Here is a 20969-nt window from a genome sequence, read left to right as displayed (position 1 = left end):
CACACAGAAAAATCATAGCCACAATACTTCCTGACTAGAAAGACAACATAACAAAAGCAGAAAGGTTACCACTTTTAAATCATTAGTTATCACTTTCTCTTTCTTTCCAGATTTATGGTGTGTGGTTTTCTCAACACTTGAGATAAAACACATGGGATTAAAAAAAGAAAACAAAGAAACAGTTCATATAATGCATTTCTAGTGTTTCTTCTTTTTGTTATTACGTATGATAAAGTAGTTATATGTTGCAATAGAAGTTTTAGAAAATTAAGAAATAAAACTACATTTGAAACCTAAAACTAAGGCCTCCTGACAACGAATTCCTCCCTCTACTTTCTAGTACTGACAGAAATTCGTAGTGATACTGTTTGCATAAAATATGTAAATAATATGTTTGCATAAACACTGTCAAAGCACAAACTAAAATACCTATTTTTCTAATTGCTTTTGGCCATGTCTTTCAGATATCTTTAAAAGCAGGTATAACTGACAGCCTCCTTAAATACATAACTCCTAATACTATATAATACAGACAACAGTGTTAGAATTTGCAATTAAAAAAAACCCACATCATTAACCAAGGCCAAATTCAGACTAGAGATTACTGTGTATTTAACTGTGGTCAAAATGCAATGTATATTCTAAACCAATTTGATGTCAATGCAAAACTCTAAATGCAAAAAATTAATTGTAAAAAATACTGTACATAAAACTGCAGAGAGAAACAGTAAAGCGTTCCAAACAAAACTTTTAACAAGATAAACTTTACCTAGACATTCTAGATACAGGTAGGTAAATATGAAAAGGCTAATTATATCAAGCAGACAGATGTTCTACCTTAATAAATGCATAATGGAATCTAATGTAATTTACCTCCATACACAATACCAAACTGACCAGAACCCAGCACTTCATCAGCAAATATTTGGTACACAGAGCTGATATCCTGATGCAAGAAAAAAAGAAATCACAAATATCAGGAGTAATCAAAATGTTCATGAGCATATTAGTTAGTACTGGCTAAGCTGCATTTACATTTGACATTAATCAAACTCTGTAAAGGGTGCCACCCCTGAACAGAATGGAAAAACACAACAAACTTTTCCTGAAGAGGATCCACTTAGCTGCACTGCACGCAAGGACAAACATTCATACAAACTAACAGCTGTGCCAGGTAAGTAGACTACTTCTTGTATATAACACCAAGTTTTTTTTGCTACAATGCCCTGGTGTTGTTTTCTCATCCAGACACTGCTACTAACAATTACTTTGTAATAGTGAGGTAAACAAACACCATTATTATACAATGCATATGACTCACCACATTCTCCTGGACCTGGCAATTTGAAACAGAGATGCTTAGAGATAACTCTTCTGCAATAAAGAAGACAAAACTGAGTAAGTAAATAGGAAGGCCAGTTTTTTTCTAGTAAAAAGGGGGGGGAGGGGGAGGGGAACAAAACAGAAAAAGCCTCCACTGATTTCTAACCCAGTCATGGTGAAACTATTTTTATTGATGTTCTTCAGAAACATCATGCCCTGGAACTCAAATTTCACAGACTGATTTAGATAAACAACCCTGGGAGTTCTGCTGGGATTATTTATCTATTTTTGTCATATCATTGATTACAAAAATAGTAGAACAGTATGACTGTGCACACAATAGAGAGATGGAGAACCAGAAGCAATAGTGATGTGGCAATTGTATCAGAGTTCATTAAAGTACTAAGAATTCTGGTAGCAATATAGGAAAATACAGGGAAGAGGATCAGGTAGATCCCTTATAGCCAAATGAACGTGGTTACTAATTTTCTGTGGCATCAAGATATACAGAATTAATGCATAAGAAAAGGAAACAAATCAAGCAAAGCAAGTAACAGAAGACCTCATAATTAAAATAACAATAAACCCCATAATACAAACCACCTTTGTTTCATGGATAAACTACAGAAGCATATGAATCTTTGGAATATAAGAGCACACAGGAAGTATAATCTGCAAGTAAAAGCACCAGATAAAGATAAAGAATTTTTCAGTCTGCAGCAGATGTTGAGGTGAAGTTTTCATTATTAGGAATAACATTATGATGCACAGACAAGAAGAGATCCATCAAGGAAGGCAGAAAACATCCTTTTCCTTTGACTTCCCAGACAGAGGTAAAGCATCTCAGAAAAATGGACAGCTATCATTTCTTAAGTTAACTTCAAAAAAAAAAAAGTAGAACAAATTCACATATAAGGTGGACAGAAGATACAGTATAGATTTACTAGCACTTCGAAAAGAGCCTTTACCAACCTAAGAGCAGCCTTGGGCTTTAAAAACACAATTTTAGAGAACAAAGACGACATCTGTACCTGATTTTTGCCACCTGTACTTTATCTCAAAGAAGGAATTTATAGACTTAAAATAGCAACGAATACTAGTTCTCAAAGACACTCCAAATACTGCATCTGAAATATGAACTGAAATTACAGCCTTGCATAAGCCTACAGATTATTGACTCTAGTCAGGTCTGCAATGGAGTAACAGTACAGAATACAAGGGAAAACAAGAAAGAAGGCAGACAAAAAAAGTTACTAAGGTCAAAGCAAACTGCAGCAAGGTTGAAAGAAGGTAACTAGAAAGTGAAGATACAGCTTTTGAAACTCTTTAAAGAGAACACACTGAACCCTTCCCCACAGATGGCTACATAATACAAAATATCTGGTAGGTAGAGATTGTGTTACTCCTTCCAAATAAATCTATTTTTCCAGTGTTTGAAATGCATAAGAATAAAGGCTGAAAATTTGTCACTTCTGAAGACATCAGTAATGCCAGGATTCAATATGCAATCCATATCAGGTAACACCTTACTAATCTCCTCATTTCAGCTCAGAAATATCCCACCCCAATCACCAGGTACACGCTCAGAAAGGACCCTTTCCCACGGGTCAGACTGGACGAACACCCTCATTTCTAGATATTTTCTGGCTAGAAAATGATGTAAATTGACTAGACAAAATGCCTTATGGATATTTTGACGCTACAGATTCCCTGCTGCTGCAAGTATTTCAAGCACTAGCAACGTATCCCTCCTCTTTCGGTCCTTTAACTTAAAATAACATATTGGAGGCTTTAGGGGTTTTGTTTTTTTAAACTAAAAGTCTAATTTTCTCATAGGCTCTTGCGATACTTTTCATGGCTCACAGTGTGCAGGAAGGAGAGGGATGAACAGACATTTTCTGGGCTCTTTAGAGTTTAAAAAACAACCTGATGAGTTGTCTAAGAATATGGGAACACCATTCCACAACTCAGTCGTTTCTTACACTCCTACAATCCTAAACATGCTAAAATACTTCCTCTCTCCATCTACCCCTGCAGCTCTATTCCCTACCACTGTCCAGTTTTAATATAAAAATGTTGTTATTTATATCTTCAAAAACATTGATTTTGGAAAAAGCAACTGTTTTTCCAAGTCTCTCAGCAACAGTAAGCCTTAAGTTCTAGAAAACAAAGAGAGCTTTGGTATATACATATTTGGAACTAAGAATTTCATATCAAAAGTGGCATTTTACGTATGTATATGGCCAGTTATGATGTACCATCTTATAGGCATGTTTCTTCATTGTAATTAAATACAGATACCAGTACTGGCATTTCATAGTTTACCATTTCAAGCCACAGTTGCATTTTCAGAAAGTGCCTTTACCTCAGACCAGCATTTACATGTTCTTAATTGTTGCTGATGCAGACTAATGAGATATCAGAGCCAAGAAACTAATCTCAATCTCCTGCAAAAGAAAGTTTCACTAAAGATTGAGGAGTAGCTGGAAGATGAAAGCAAACTAAAGAATGAAAGCATAGACCTCAGTACAGAATGTGAATGAATGCCACTGCAAAGAACAAGTTGATGTCTGAAGAACACAATACATAGTTTAGTGGAGCCTTGATAATGAATATGATCCTATGCCAGAGAAAGAAAGGGAGGAGGAGTGCACAGAAGGCAGAATAGGGTACTTTTCATTACTACCCACAGCTCAGCAAGAGTTCTTTCCATCACTGGCAGTATTTACATTGCATTGCTAACTCCTTCTCTTTAGCTACTAACATCTCAGATTTTTTTTTAAAAAATATAGGGGATAACAACAAAAAGCATTCAAATTTAGTTCTTTCAAATTTTATATCTATAAACTGAATATATATTATTTTTTAATTTTTTAAAGTATATTAGAAATTTCTAAACCATGGTCCCTTTTTACATCCAGCAACTATCTGTGAGCTCTTAATACTCCTACAATAAAACTGCAATATGCATGAGTATTTTAAATCTGATTCTTAACTACTAATTCCTACAGATTAAAGGATTTGCCCACCCTCCACAAACGTGAGTGTCACTTTTTAGAGACTTGTAGAAAATTATGGACCCAATTCAGCAGAGAATAGACAGACAATACTTCCCTCTAAATAAGCCCTTTTCTGAAAGGAATCTCTACCATTAACAGCTTCAGAATATGAGTAATAGTGCCTTGTCTCCCTGCTTACTGTGATCTTTTCCTTGTCCTGCAGCAGTGCAAACGCTAGCTTGAGGAGTGACTGGCATCAAAGCCTGACGAATGGCTTTCTCCCAGCCCTGAGCTACGTCAAGTCCAACTCCGGTGGCAGCAAGAACAGGACTGTGATGACTGCTGCCATTGTTTTCGCCAACAAAGTACACCATCGTGTCAGTGATGATCTCAAAACAGTATGGGTTGCTGCCCTGCACCACGTTTGAAAAATCTCGAGGCTGAGTCACCTGGAGAATTTCTGAAAGTGGAATCTCCTGAAGAAAAATATTAAAGATTAAAAAAATGAAAACACACATAATAGTTTAATATACTGATATTCAAAACTTAAGTGTTTGCAAAGAAATCAACGCAAATATATCAAAACACCAAAACAACAAGCTTCACAACTAATGTCAAACTGTACATGACCATTGCCCACCCATATTTTTGTGTATTCTTCTATACAAGCCTAGAGAGACTTCCAGCTCCACCACAGTTCTCTCTATACAACTACAATTCTCTGCTCAGACAAACTGCATTTATATTAAGCATGACAGACGCCTCCACCCCATACAAATGATGCACAACTACAGAATGACCATTTCCCCCCTGGAGTTTATACGGCTTAGCTAGAGAAGAACACAGCAGGAGAAAAAAGTGAAACAAGACAACATTAAGAAGAGGATGTGGTTATACAAGCTAGTCAATAAGCACTGCTTCACATATCTGAACTGGTTTTGGTAAAGATTCTCTTTCATCTAGATATTAATTTCTACTGACTCTTCTACCTTGCCAGTGTAAGATCATGGTACAAGCAGTACTAGAGAACAGATCTGAAGGAAGAAATGGTTGCAAAATTCACACTAGCTGGAGGAGGACATTCCGCATACATGGGAAGGTGTACAGGTGCACGTCACTTGGAAGAGTAGTGAACAAGCAGGTGAACACCAGGTTGGCATTAAGGGCGTAAGAGACAGTAGCTGTTTAAGATGATGAGCAAATAAATGTAAAGGCAACAACTGTGAATGATTCTAACAGCAAAGACAAATAACCTGAGATTTAAGCAGTTTAAAAAGGGGGGCAAAGGGGCAAGTCAAAGGACTAGAAGCAGTGACATAACGGAGCAACAAGCAAGGAACATATTTTACCAGCTGTGTTTTGAATGCACAGGGCAATACAAGTATCAGGGAGGTCTGAGAAGAAGAGACTGCACTGGTCAAGATAGGGATGAAAAGGATCTGAGCAAGTTTAGCTGGGTGTACAGAGAAAAGGCTTGATCTTAGAGATGTTATAAAGGAAGAAGCTGCAAGATTTGGACCCCCACCTAAACACATAAGACAAGAAAGGGAAAAATCCTGTTTATACATCAGAACACATTTTCTAAATATTCCACCATTGAACACATTACTATATTAACAATATACTAAGTTCATTGCTAAGTTTCATTTATATAACGCCATGCTGCACAGTAAATTTTCCCCTAAATCTTGCTTGCAACTTTCAGTTGTACAGTTGGGAATAATTTAATTTTGGGAACCTCAAAATAAAATACATAAGCATGCAAACTTTTAGTCATTACTTTTACAACACAAAAATCGCAGCCTTCATTAGACTGGCAGCCAAACAAATTCTCTGGTAATTGTGAAGAAAGCTTAATATGCTAGGCAATTCAGGAGAACAGTACATGTAAAATGTAAGGAGAGACATACTCAAGGGGATTAGAACAGGAGCTGCAAGCAACTTCGCAGAGTTAGTCTTGGTCCTCCTCACTTACAAGCTTTGGCCAACAATTAACCTGTCACAGTTTTGATTAAAAAAGATGGGGAAATGGAGATAATAGTTATACTACTCACAAGTAGATTTTAGATCTATAAAGCACTGAGTAAATCAAGTGCAACATAATTATTACTCATCAATAATTACCTTATAATATTTTGTTCCAGATTCATTCTGAAATAGTGTGAGGCATTTGCTGTCCAGTCTCCAATAATGTCTTTTTCTCTATAAAACGCACAGTAAAATAACGTAAGGAATAAATCACTCGCATGACTTTCGTTATCCGATTATTTAAATGAGAAATGCTTTAAATGACTAAGATAATTAGCTAGCATTAACCTACAGTCACATCTTAGCCTAGATACATGAAAACATACACTTTGGGAATAAAGAATTTTATGAGCCTCTTCTTGAGTTTAAAAAAATATTTCCACAAACCAGAAGAAAATATTACTTACCTTACAGTAATAGCAGTGACAACAGTGGTTACCTTGTACAGAAAAAACACTTACCTACACAGGTTTCACTCCAGGTGCATGTGCTCACAACACCCGAATTATTTTAATTTAGTAACAACTGTGGTTTTCTCCCTCTGTGCCCTCACACCAACATCGTAAGGGTTCAAGAAATAAGCAAGCCTAACAAGTCCTTAATTCTTTTTTCAACATAGAATTCTAGAAGGTCAAAAGCACACAGTGGCAAGACAGATTATGAGATTCGAATAGACAGAATAACTTGGGGGGGATGAGGGGACTAAAATCAAGACAGACTAAACCATTTTCTGGAAGTCTGCACCAATGAGAAATACCATCTCCACCAAAAAGTAGTATGAATAAGTTGTTGCACATAACTGTCTTGTAATTTTAAGCAGAGGATCATTCCTCAAAACAAAGAAGCTTTTAGAAAGCTAATATGACTGTATGAATCTACTTTGCTTGCACCATGCTCATATAGCTAGAAACCCATTTTCATTTTTCTGTGACAAAAATCCAAGACTCTTAACTCTCGCCTAGGATGACACTAGTTTGAAACATAATACAACAGAGCTAAAATCACTTCAATGATGGGGAACCTAAGACTACCTGTAGGAGTTAGACAAAGAAAGCTAGGACATGAATTCAGTAAATGGAATTCCCAGCCAGCACTGAATGGAAACTGCATGAAAGCATAAGGGTAAATCCGTCCTTTGGACATATATACTCTGTACTAAATCATGAATCAGGGAAGACTTTGGAGGAGGTGAATTCAAGAACAGGTTAGTAACTCACTCAGGGATTCAAAATCTGCCCATACCATATTCTGAAAAAGAATAGGCTCGGGGCGAGGAAAAGAATACAAATGATTATACAGAAACTTCTCATCACAAAGGGTGAAAGAACTTGTTATCCAGGGTCAGAAAGAAGTATACAGATATTGCTGTTAAAATGAACCTCTTTGGAACTGATAGAAAGCTCAAGTTGTTTCAGGAATAGGAAATACTCTGACATAGCTGAGAGCAGAGCAGTCAAGGGAAATAGCCAATAGTCTCCTCCCATTAGGATACTCTATGACATCTTGTTTAGCTGAAGGTATCTTGCTTTGGGGCAGAGTACTCCACTTCATCTGAAGTAGATGTCATCCAGGTAGCAGCTTGACTGACAGATTAAAAAAAAAAAAACAACCAAAAAACACAAACCCAAGCTAAGCTAAGGTGTACAATCTGATCACTGTTCTATGAGGATGTCCAATAAAGTCCATGGAAAAATGTACTGGCTGTACTGAAAGATTAAATCAGAGCCAAATACCAGGTTTGCCCTGAACATTGCTAGAACTATTCACCTTCATCTACTACCTGGCCTTAATTTTTCCAGAGCCAGCTGATGACAATTGTGTCTGTTAAGTAGCCTTAGCTAGAATCTCATTTGAAATATGCTAGATACTTATTTTGGTTTGTGATAAATACATCTAGATCCCAGAAAACTGTACTTTAAGGATAGGTTTTGTAAGGCAGTTTCTGACAGACCCCTGGTAGTGGTCTGTTTAGTTGACAATCAGAAACAGTGAAAATATTACAGTAACCTGAGCTGACTAGTATTAATCCTCAGCTTGATTTCAACAAAACTTAAATAACTTTGCTTCTTTAAATTCCTGAAGTCCCCTTCAATCAGACTCCTGTGTAGAGACAAAGAATGCAAAAGTATTTATGCTGCCTTTTGCTGCCTTTCCATGAACAGTCCTAATATGACACACTGTGCTTCATGAGAACTAGGAACTTCTTGACTTCATCCTTTTCATTCATCTACCAAAAGACAAGAGAATTCACTCCCTCCCATCAGACAACTTTGAGGAACGCTCATCTTCCCCCACAATACACAAAACCAAGGCGCTTGCCTAAGAAGCTTCAATTAAGAGGTAGCACTGGAAAAAAAAAACACAACAACATAGTCTTTTTGGAGGATGCTTGCATACCCAAGGACATACAGTAAAGCCACAACTCTTTATTCTACTGACACCAGGAGGAATAGTGAGTTTGGGGGTGGATGGTGTTCGATAATGCTTACTTTTAGACAAAGAGAAATGCTAGAGGAATGAAGGGCTCCCATATCTATACAAAATATTTACAGACAACTAGATCATTAGAATAATTAGTGTCAACCATTTCAGTACTCATCATTTGATAATGATTCCCACCTTTTCATGCAGTTGAATAAAAACACCAATACAAACATTTAGTTTAACTGCTAAGCAGAAAGAAGACATAAGCAAACTATTCCAAATTATCATCTCAGGAAAGCTGAAATCTTAAACATGCAAGACATTTGAGACAATTTAGAGATGCTTCTCCTTCTAAAAAGGGAGAAGGAAAAGTACTGCTGAATCACCACACGAAGAATTTTGAATAAACTACAGTTTCTCCTTTGCACCAGACTTCTTTATAATGAACATCATGGCTAAGTTTTTTCAAATGATACTGGAAATCAGAATATTTAAATAAAAGTAATCAAATACACTGGTTTAGAGAAATAATTTAACTCAACATAGGAAGAAACTAAAGTAACTGACCAGATTGTCTCTACTAGTATAGTGGACCATCCATCCTTCCTTCACCATTGTACTGCTCTTCCTCTTTGTGTGCTTGATCGACTGTACAACTCTCATGAGAGGAATATTATTGCTTGTTGAAGGACTAAACAAAAAGATAGAACAGTTAATATTTAACAAGTTAAAATACAACAGTACTGCAACTATACTGCTACTACGCATTCAGCCCATAATTTTCAGGAACAGGCACCTTTTCTTCCCATACAAATGATTTCATTCACAGATGAAATTGATAAGGTATCCAAGTTCCCCTCAGCTCTTCTACTGCAAGTAATGCAGTACTTAAATTACTCCGTGGAACACAGAAGAAACACACTGGAATGAGGACATCTACAGAAATCATCCTCTGTGCAAATAATTAGCTGAGACTGCTGGTCTTAATCCAGCATAAAAATATAATTAGCATCAGCATCGCTAGTATTTTCTCTTGTCTGTGTAAGTTGACTATGCTACTTCTTCACACTGTTACTACACTAATAAAGGTCCCTATCTAAGCACACTTTCAATTTATGAAAGTATCAACAGGGATGTGTAAATTCAAATCACAGCTGCACTAGGAAGTTTTATCAATGCTCAGGGATATTAACTGTCCTGCGGATAAAGATTTGACAATCTCTAATATTCTGACAGAGTCATTAGTTAAATGTACTGGTTTTAATAGCACTGAAGATGGAGTGAAACACTAAGTTGCCTGCTTAACATCAGAGCTCCTACACACGGCACTAACAGAAACGGTTGTAAACACACAAAATCACATGGCAGGTTCAAAACCAAAAATGTAAGGATGCTTTAACACAGCACACAGTTACAGAGTTGGCTGCCACAGGATGCTGTACAAGCCAAAAAACTGGAATTGCTTCAAGTGCAATTAAATAAATGGAAAAAAAAATCCCATTAGAGGTGGAACACAGAAAAAATGTTACTTCCAATTCAGGAAGTCCTTGAGCTATAAATCACTGAAAGTTGAGAAGGTATCACTATATGCTGTTCCTTATTTATTTGCTATTAAGCATTGAGCTAAAATGGCCTTTGGTTTGACCTAATACATCTGCTCTTACGTTATTAAGAATTACTTAAGAAAATCAGGATGACGCTATTCAGAATAATACAGAAAGTAAAAAGACAGGACTTGATTAAAGGAACTAGGTAAAAGTTATCGGAGAGAAGACTTCACATTCAAGTTGAAAAAATAAAACTTTCACCTCAAATGCGTATAAACTATGATGTGAATATTAAAATATCTCAAGTAATTCCTTTTAAGTCAACACATGTATAACAGTAACTAAATTAGGCTAAAGTCACAAAGACCTTAGTCATGTCTTAGCCATGTTAAGTCAGCCATAAATTTGATTATGTTTTGATAATCTGGCTTTGTTTCTTTGATAAGTCATAGTACAGCACTTTTTCCAATTAGAAGAGACTATAATATTTTAATTTATTTATGTTTCAGATTTGCTTGGGACAGGATAACTTCACAAAGATATCCACCTTACAACTTACCTGATGGTTTTGACAGCTTCCTCATCTTTGTCTGCATCAAGGTCAGAGGGATCCATAAAGAAGATTTTGTCCTCTGGAGGAGAAGGCTCTTCAGCATCATCTAGACCCCGACTACCATCACTGTTCATTTCACTGCTATCAACTTCCATTGGCATGTCCAAATCCTGGCCTGGGCTAGCAGGTTCTGGAAACAACACAGCATTCAGATAATATTTCAAATACACAACTAAAAAAAAACAAAACAAAAAAGAAAACCCCCAAAACTCCACAAAATATCTTCTTCAGTTCACATTTATGCAAGTAAACATGAAAGTACAATCAGAATACAAAGAATCCTCAAGTTTTTGCTAAATGATGCAGTGCACTAACGAATATTATCAAATTGTCTTTGCTAAATGCCAAGGCAAGAGTGACCCAACCAAAATAAGAATCATATTGAAAAAACTGGAGTGAAAAGCTTAAGGTCTAAACCTAAATCTCATTAAGTAATTCTGTTTCACAAGTAATCAGTACAAAGTAACCTTTTGGTGGCTAGAGATGACCCAGAGAATTATTCCTGTGCAAATGAAATTCTCTGTCAACAGAAACCCAATTCTGTTCTCACTGACCCTTGTGGCCAACAGTAGCAAAAGTAAGAGGAAAAAAAAGGAGCTTTGGTATTGCAGGAAAAGAGAAAAGCACAACAGATCATACTCGTATCTGACTCTCTGCTGGCAGAAGTTTAGTTTCCAAAACTGTACAACTTGCACTGTGGGAAAACTAAGAGATAAGACATACCTTTATCTGTAGCCTTTTTTTTTTTTTTTGGCCTGAGGAGAGTTCAATTTAAGGGTGGGAGAAAGAACAAAAAAATAAATGAATCCTTATGTCTACAGAAGAATTGTCTCAAACTGTAGTTCCCAAACTGTGTCCTCTAGCACCTCAGCATCACAAGGGTGGTGAAAGCAGGCTGCAGCAACAACATGTTGCACATTATTGTTCATGGCCATGAATCTCATGATCCAGGCAGGAGCCTTGGAGCTGGAGAAGGCAGGCACGAATGGATGGGAGATATTGTGCAATGGCAAAGGACCCACTGGCTAACAGGGCTGCTGCCCAGACCTCTAAATCTGGTTGTACAGTTCGGTGTGATCTGCTGTATGTCATCAATTTTATTCCCCTCAAAAATATGCACGCTTCCTTATCTTTAACGAAAACAAATACATTTAAAAATACAGATTTCACGGTGAACAACGAGCAGAGTGATCCTAACAGATGTTTAATTTTTGTATATTGAGAAGGCATCTTGATTTTTGTATTTTCCTTGAACCATTCTCAAGCAAAGCATACTGCACTTGCCAGGACTGATTAAGTAAAATTAAAGTCACCAGAGTACAAGTTTTACAGTGAATCTTTTTAATTGTCAGTGATCTCAGGTGAAAAAAACTGAGAAGATAAAATAAAAAGAAACAAAATATTCAAAGATGAGGGAACCAAAAGCTTTGTTAAGCCTCCAAAGAGCTATCAGTATTTGAAAGCATGTTTCTCATCTTACCTCCATTGAAAATCACTTCTCCAAGACAGTCTCTAGGTACTTTAGAAGCACAGCGTTTGTGACAGTTGAATCTGCAATCTACAACAGAAGATATGCCCATGATACCAGAATCTTACTCTTACTCAGACACTAACATTCTGTCATTCACTACTTCCATCACAGGCTTCAGTTCAGACTCATACATTTGCATGTAACTGAAGATAGCACCAATGTGGTCACCTCCAGAAGGAAATTAACAATCTTGTCCTGATGTCACATGTTGATTTGCCCCACCACTATTTATTATGTCAGCACTTCCCCTTCCAGTACAAAACAGTTTTCTACTTCTCTAGCTTTTCTCTGTAGTTATTTTTTCCATGACGTAATTTTCCCCATCCTCTCATCTGTTCCACACCCTTTTTTCCATTGCTATATAATTTAAATGTCTCATCTCTATCATTTTTCCCCACCTGCTGCCTACGACTTGCAGCCATCAGAGCCTCTAGGATCACACACCTCAATCAAATCAGAGCAAATATGCTCTGCAGTAAATCCTGAAGTCCAGTTCCCCTGTCATTCAGATCACAGATTTGGCTGAGCACTGAAGCCCCATTTCTCCCTGCTGACACAGGGCAGATGGAATAATGTTATGTCCAGATATGGCCTGATGTGGAGATGGAATCTAACCTGGATGTGTGCCACTTCTGCATCCAAGATATCAGATGCAGCCCACTGAACAAGTCCAGGACACAACATTAGTGGTATTAACAAGAATTTCCTTTATTAGCAGCATCACTGTAATTTTCAACTCTGTATCAACATCCTGAATTCAAAGACTCCCTACTGCCCCCACAACTGTTTTCAAACTAAAAATCTAGCCCATTTCTGCTATCCAAAGAAAGCTCATCGTGCTTTCCTTTTAAGCCCACACAGGAGAAAAAACATTTTTTTCCCCGTTTTTAGTAGCAGAGAAGCCAAACCCTGGAGCAAAATACAATCCTGTTCAGCTTCTGAGTGCCTATGAGGAAGCATCCTAGGAGGCCAATGAACTGTCCTTTCTATAGTGGCACTTTCAGTCCATATTATGGAATATGGTTACTTCACTAGTTTGAAGGGAACCGGAAGAAACAGAGCTATTTCAAATCCTAGCAGGGAACCAGAAAGACTAAGAGTGAGTCAATCCTAATAAGTTAAACTTCATCCAGAAACATTCTTGGGTACCGCAATGCAACTCTCTAGTCTAATAAACAGTCAGAATCATCCCCTAGCATGCTTTTGGCCCACAGCATTAGCACAATCTCAAACAGTTCCCAGGTCTAGTTTGTAAGTCAGAGCATCCCATGAAATTGTTCCCAACAGGTAGTCTGCATATAGCTACTCAGGCTGGGATGGTAGGAAAAGTTGTTCACGAGCACAGGTCATTTTGGCACGGTTGACCTCAGTGTCCAGGAACGTTCCTTGGCACATTTAACTTATTACCACAAATATGGTCTTAGCATCCCAAAGATCATCCTCAGAGTCCAAGTAGAAGCCTGGATGAATTCAGGAAATCCAGGGCTCTTACGAGTACTCAGGAACATGTGACTGCTGAAAGACCCCAAGCTTTGGGAACGTGCACAAGGAAGCTGGTGGGAAACCTTAAGAATCTGTAGGAGAAAGCAGTATGAAAATAATTTGACTGTTTGATATCAATTCCTGATATATCAAAAATACGTATAGGATCATACTGCATAAATGGAGGCCTATTAATATACTTATTTCTGTCCTGTGTGTATGCATAACATTTCTCTAGGTGTGTTTTCCAAACAGAAATGCTATTATTAACGTGTCATTCATTTTCCTGAAACTGATGTGGTAGCCCCATTTGTTCAGCTGGATATACAGTCACAACAACTGCATATGGTCAGTAGCATCTATATGTTAAAACTACAAAGCATCCTTTTCAGGTTTCATTATTTATGTATTATATGTATCTAAGAGACACGCTGACTAGAAAAAAAAATAATCAAAACCAGTTCAGGATGCAGACTTCAAACAGACTACAAAGACTGTGAATTATTAAGAACAGAAATGAAGGATAAAACTACTTCCTTAGTTACATGGTAGTATTTTTAGTCAAAAGAAAGTTAACACAGCTATAAGCTTACAATTTTTGCTCTCTTCTACTAAAGGAAATTGAAAATGTATTAAGGGATCTCTTTCAAAATGTTGATTGACCTTTGGTACTCATGTTTGACAAACTCACATAAGAGCAATGGAAAGTCCTTTCCATATTAAAGTTTAGGATTCCTGACTATAGTTTTCTTTCCCGCAACACAGCTGACAGATCTGCACTATCCAGCAATAAAGAGCCAGAAGAAGATCACAATGTCATAGTTATGCTCTGGGAACTGCACAAAAGAGTCTGAGAACTGCAGTCATGCCTCTTAACATATGCTAAACAAAAACCATGCAGCTGATGAACCCTAAGCTAGTTCAGGAAAGGCACCTACCTGTATAAATTTTTCCAAAAGACATTAACCAGTATTTTGTACTAGAATAACATAATGAAAACTTACAAATTCTTTAGCGATGAGTCTAGAAGGCAGACACTGAACGAGGGGAAGTATTTCCCCATTTATAGTAATTTAGAATTATCCTTCTAGAATTAAGGTGTTCCCAATCTACGTGTGATTAAATCTTATTTTTCATAAAAATGTACAATGCACAGCCTCCTAAAATGAAAATGAGGGCTGCTGTGATCCTCTCAAAAGTATGCAATTTTTCAAAAATTATACTGCCCCATTTTGCAGTATACAACTTCCTAGCAATCCAAACATAAGTTGAAATCAGTTTTAAATATAAGACCTTTACTGAAATTTATCACTGCAGCCGAAAATTAAACGTTTACCTTTACATTGCATTCCTTGGCGAAAAAGGCCCTTGAGCAGCCGTTTGCAATACTGGCATATGGTGGGACGAGTGTAAGAGTGAACAGCAAAGGTGTGCGGAACCTTCACTCTGCAAAGCACCATCTTTTCCATCCAGATGGGACGGCCACTCCAGGAGGGAATCCTCTTACTAGGTTCTGGACAGCAGCGCTGGAAGGTAAAATAAAAATAAAAAAAATAAAAAAATAAAAAATAAATAAAGAAGGTATACATGGTTTGCACCACAACAGTTCTACTTTAGGAAAAATAAATAGATTTAAAAAAAAAAAGTCAGCAGGACTGGGAAGGAAGTGTTGGCTCAGAAAGTGAGAGGGTAAGAAAGCAACTTGGCCAAGAAACTTTAAGAGGATATTCTGATATTGTAAAGCAAAACCAAGAAAACACCAGATGAAAAAGCCTTGCAGAGAGCAGGAAAGTATATATGAATCTTTATTTTCATAGAAGCTAAAATGCTAAAAATTCGCTCTTATGACATATTTTTTAAGCAACCTGGCAAGATTCACAGACAGCACATACAGACCCCCCGTGTAGGGGATAAAATGGAAAACACTGGAGGTAGGCAAACCAAAATCCAATCATTACCTCAAGCTATCAGTTTCAAAAAGCAAAGTACACCGTACCTGGATAGCTTACTAAGTTCGGCAAAAATATTTAGAAAATTAAAAAATAATTTTAGAAATTAAACCCCCCAAGAAATCTTTGAAATTAAGTTAAAACAAAAACTTTGGCAATTAAAACAAAAGAGACATTTAATATCATACTAAACATTCAGCAGCATAAATTTACAGTTACCGACATCTACAGAAAAATGTAAAGGAACAGGGCCCAGTACATCTGACGTAAAGTATTTTAAGAATGCTGAAGATGAACTGAAAATATGATATTACTGATCATCTAAGACAAGTATTCAAAATCAGATAGCAAAGAAGAGGTGTCAAAGAGGTACTAAACGCACATGTAGAAATCAAAGTTAAATTCCATGAGAGGAGAAATGCTCACGATTCTATGCTCACTGAATAAAACTTACCAATAGATACAAACATCAGGATAAATTTTTTCATGACTCAAGACTAGGCTTTGTACCCTCTAGCTAAAAAAACATTATGTTCTTGAACTAGACAATCTATACAATTTATATTTTAAACTACGGTAAGAAGGTAAGAATTGTTATACTGTAAGGTAATAGAATTAGATAAGTAGGAAAGACTAAGTGTCAAAAGCACTGCTTTTACCCCACGGTGAAAGCAGCAGCGAAACAAATGGATCTAATCACTACCTGCCCTGTCTTAACATCCCAATATAGTTGCAGTATAACCAATAACCTCTCAGCAATCCTCACAACCATTATAACAAAGAACTATTATGGATGATGGTTTTTACTGTAAGCCCTTCATCGCCTACACTCTCCTTGACAGGCCTTGGGTTTTTTTTTAGATTAACTCTGAAAAGCTTAACAGCGTATCAGGAACACTCTCTGCTCTCCCAGCATAAAAGCTTACAATTTGTACTGCTTTGGCCAAGTAACTATTCTATACTGATACCGTAATTACAGAATGAATCTGTATTACAAAGAAGGGAATGTGTTTTATCATTCCTGAAACCAAAGTTCTAAGGTTCGTATAACCACGAATGAATGACAGGCTAATAACAAAATTATACATAAAAGTTATAATTTCATTTCTCACAGTAATAATAGTTAACGGTAAGTGTCACAGTCTAAGACTCACCAGATTTAAAAATTAACTAAACCAATCATAATGGTTAAGATCAACTTCTTTGTACTCATTATGAGCCACCTGCAACACTAGTTAGTTCCCCAGAGGTTAAAGCATTTAAAACAGAAATTGTTTCCCCTTTCACATTACATACTTCTTCAGAGGCAGAGGATGTGTATTCAGCTTGTGCTGGTCTTGGAACCGAAAGCCCTGCTCCTGGTAAAGACACATTAGACAGACGCCTCTTTCTCACTCCACTGCAGTTATTTGGAATCTTGAAGGCACATCGCTTATGGTAGTTTAACCCACAACCTGAAAGAGAAGGTTTTTAGACAACAAAACCTCCCAACGTTCAAAGTAACAAAAATAGTACTAATATTTTGATAAAGCAGTTAAAAAGACAATCCAGGAAAATGGTAAAGACAGAAATAGATTTTTCTGTTAAATTCTCTTATTTTAGTGTTCTCGATGTGATCCACAGAAGCACCTTTTTTTGCACTACTTGCTACTATATACTGGTCCTAGAGCCCAGCTCTAGAAACAAGGTCTAAGACCCCGAAGCAGCTGACAGCCCTCCTCACTTCTCCCCTCACCAGGCGGCTTTCATCACTCCTTCACTTTGGAGCGCCAGAGCCAAGAAGCAGCCAGCAAGCAGGCAGCATCAGTACCTGACAGCAGGCTGCAGAGTGCTCCGCAGCCAGCTGGACGAAGGCCATAAGGAAAGGGATTCCCCTTCGGGAGTCTCTCCAAAGTATGTGCTCCTTGGGCAAAGAACACATGCTTCTAAGCTAGCTGGTTTTTTTCAAAGTGGGAAACAAGAATACTTCTTCAGTCATTTGCCCAAGGTCACACACAGTTTGTGTTAAAGCCAGGATCTGAACTCAGATTTCCTGACACGCAACCCCTTCCAACTCTATGAAATACTACATTTATCACGTGCTAACATATCAAACAAGGTACAACTTCCTGTTCTTCATCTTATATACACATACACACGCAAAAATACACTAAAAATCACAGACTTACCTTCACATTTTAATCCTTGTCGTACCAAACCCCAAAGCATCTCTCCACAGTAGTCACAAAAAGTAGGAGCCTTGTAGGAATGCACATAAAGTGCATGAGGACGAATCTGGAAATCTTCAACTGTAGCCAAAGCTTTTAAAAAAATTGCAGTAAGTTATGGTTCTTTCCACAGGATCAGCAAGGATTTTACTGTACACTATTTAAACACGCATTTAGATTATTACATAGTTTTCAGTAAGCTCTCCTATTGAGGAAAAATTGCATTGGATTGTGTAGGCTAATGGCCACAACTAATCCAGTATGAGTCACGATGCTGAAAACCTCACTAACTTGAGAAGGCAAATACAACTAGCTTTGCTAAAATCAACTTAACAGTACACATTTGAAAGAGCAACTTTATTTTCAAGCTGTTTTGTAACCTACACAATTTTCAAATGAAGGACAGTTCTACAGGTTAGATTTTTGTCTTCTAAAGGACTTTTACTGAAAAAGCTTATTAGATTGAACTCTGTGTGTATTAAAACAGAACTGTGGATAAAGGTTCCATGGAACACTGGAATCTTCACTAGTAACGTTCTTTTTCTTAAACAAGCCTAGATATATTTAAATGAATTTTTGTCCTGTCTCTTTAGAATGTGGGGAAAAAAAAAAAAAAGAAACTGGTATTTTACACCAACATTACCTTGCCTTGATGGCTATTATTCTTTGACCAAATATGTACTACCACTTCAGATTCTCATGTCCCAGTTTTAAAACCCTACTGAAAGAGATTTACATGTCTTTAAAATGCCTTGGTTTCTGGTGGTCTGTCTGTTTGCAAGGAAACTGTCACAGATTGTCAATACAAGGCACACAAGACAAATGTTCCACATATGCTGCTCACCACAAGCAATGAAAAACCTCAAACCAAGATAATCTACTGACTACTGAATACACTAGACATGCCTATAACAGTAGGTCCTGAAACGCAGTCAAGGAACTCATCCTTATGACTCTGGAAATCATACTTTATTGATCCAATTTACAAATCTAATCCCATGACAGCCAAGAGATCTCTCTGTCTAGAACATAACCTCAGTTTGGCACTTAGTCCTCAAAGCCTCAAAGAACTGCATGATACTAATCCACCTTTTATTTGTAGTTTAACTACAGCTGCCTTGTGGTTGAATTTGATGGGGCATTGATGAAACACACCCCCAACCACTGGCCAATTTGAATTTTGTGTCCTCATTATTGAGGAGTACTACAGGTTAATAACCACCACTTTAAGGACTTTATAGTTTAAAAGAAACTGTTTTCAAGCACTACCGTAACCCTTAAGAGAGTCAGTCCTTATAGGTATGACTCAGCAACTAGGTTTATTTCAAGCTTTTTAGCAGTATAAACCATCAATTGCAAAAGCTACAGAACAAAAAGACAGGTAAGCAAAAGAAAGAAAACAACCGGGTTGGAAGAGCAAATTCTGAATCCTATCTGCATTTCAGCTTCAATAACTATAATAATACACTTATAAAATCAGGGTCTTGTAATTAATATTTATTTATTTATTATAATAATAAACCTGAAGAAGATTAAAACATGACAATGAAAGAGTAATAAAACTGAGTACTGAAGCATCAGTACCACTTGGATTTTCTTGGAAACCTCTACCCCGAAACAGTGACTCAGTATGAGACGTAAGTCAAAGAGCTCAAGGCAAGTATGATAATAATGTTCCATAAAGTCCTATTTTCTTTTAATCTACTGAATAAAGATCTGTTCCACTGTTGCAACAATACCTACCAGAGAGTACAACCTCAACAAGATCTCCTTCATGTATCTCTTCTGCTGATGTAATTCGTTGCAAAATATTATCTGAGTTCAGGTCATGACGGAAAAGGAGAATTTTGTCATACATGCCAAAGAAACCACACTCTGGGAACTGCAATAGAAAGCAAACTCTACATTAACATATGCTCTTTGATAATCCTATTCATAAACGTTTTCAAAACTGCCACAGAACTTGAGTGTTTTAGGTGTTCCACAGAAACAAAATTGATCTCCTTATTTTTGAGGAACTGAAGCATTTTTTTTAAACTGAAATGTAACATAAAAAGGTTAGAAAAAACCCACCACACCCAAACAAAACAAATTAATACCAACTTATTCCATGTTCCCCCCCAACAACAGTGACACTTACTTTCAAACCTGGAAAGAAAAAATGTTAGGGTTTTTGTTTCTTTGGGGTTTTAATCACTCAGACCTACATAATCAGTCTGGCACCTGAAACCCAACGCAGATCTTTCTCTCTCAAAATACCACCACCTATAAACCTTACTGGGTCAGGCAGGTATTCAGCTCAAGACACTCCAGCAGCACCTGTCACAGTTTTCTTGAGGGGCAAAACAAGAGAGGCTCCATGTCATTGTTCTACAACAGTTTAGATCTACAGATGCAAGAAAAGGAAACCTTGATTCCCTACAAGGACAGAAGATAATAATGTAAAACCATATAAGGAATAGATACACCAAGTAACCTGACATTTTTCCATGATACTGCACTGAAAATAGCTTTCTTATTCTGCATTTTCCCCACTCTTCAAAATATTGCCAAATGTGAGCAAAATTTCTGAAAATGAAAAGCTGAAAAGTAAACAGACAGTTCACAGAAAACAAGCAGGAATAGAACCTGGAGAGGATTGAGTACCAATCAACCAGCTCCTCTGGCCTTTTTGTTTAAACCAGAATTCAAACTTGAGGTGGAAACATACACAGAAGAGCTCCACAGAAGAAACCAAAAATGTGGGGGGAAAAAAAATAAAAACTGAAAAGCACACAACAAACTTTCAATTAATTAGGTAACAGACTACAGTTCAGTAATTTAGATCTTGCATAGTCAGTAAGTAACAGGGTCTAAGTGGCAGGAA

General features: G+C 37.0%; 1 protein-coding gene across 2 annotated transcripts in view; it reads right to left on the bottom strand.

Moving 5' to 3' along the window:
• The window catches only part of PRKD3 (protein kinase D3), a 40080-nt gene that overhangs the window by 7897 nt on the left and 11214 nt on the right, over positions 1-20969 (bottom strand). The window contains exons 2-12 of one of the 2 annotated variants that reach the window (XM_009880385.1): positions 19847-19985; positions 18065-18196; positions 17184-17350; positions 15284-15473; positions 12415-12492; positions 10881-11064; positions 9342-9465; positions 6447-6524; positions 4522-4798; positions 1322-1374; positions 874-946 (exon numbers count right to left, since the gene is read on the bottom strand). In XM_009880385.1, the coding sequence (XP_009878687.1) occupies positions 874-946; positions 1322-1374; positions 4522-4798; positions 6447-6524; positions 9342-9465; positions 10881-11064; positions 12415-12492; positions 15284-15473; positions 17184-17350; positions 18065-18196; positions 19847-19985 (1495 nt within the window). The remainder of the gene's footprint in view (positions 1-873; positions 947-1321; positions 1375-4521; positions 4799-6446; positions 6525-9341; positions 9466-10880; positions 11065-12414; positions 12493-15283; positions 15474-17183; positions 17351-18064; positions 18197-19846; positions 19986-20969) is intronic. The other variant, XM_009880386.1, reaches the window with a different exon arrangement.

Source organism: Charadrius vociferus, unplaced genomic scaffold (genome assembly GCF_000708025.1).
Source record: "Charadrius vociferus isolate BGI_N301 unplaced genomic scaffold, ASM70802v2 scaffold62, whole genome shotgun sequence".
Lineage (NCBI taxonomy): Eukaryota > Metazoa > Chordata > Aves > Charadriiformes > Charadriidae > Charadrius > Charadrius vociferus.
The sequence above is the reverse complement of the archived record's forward strand: the minus strand, read 5'-3'. Positions and strand labels throughout refer to the sequence as shown.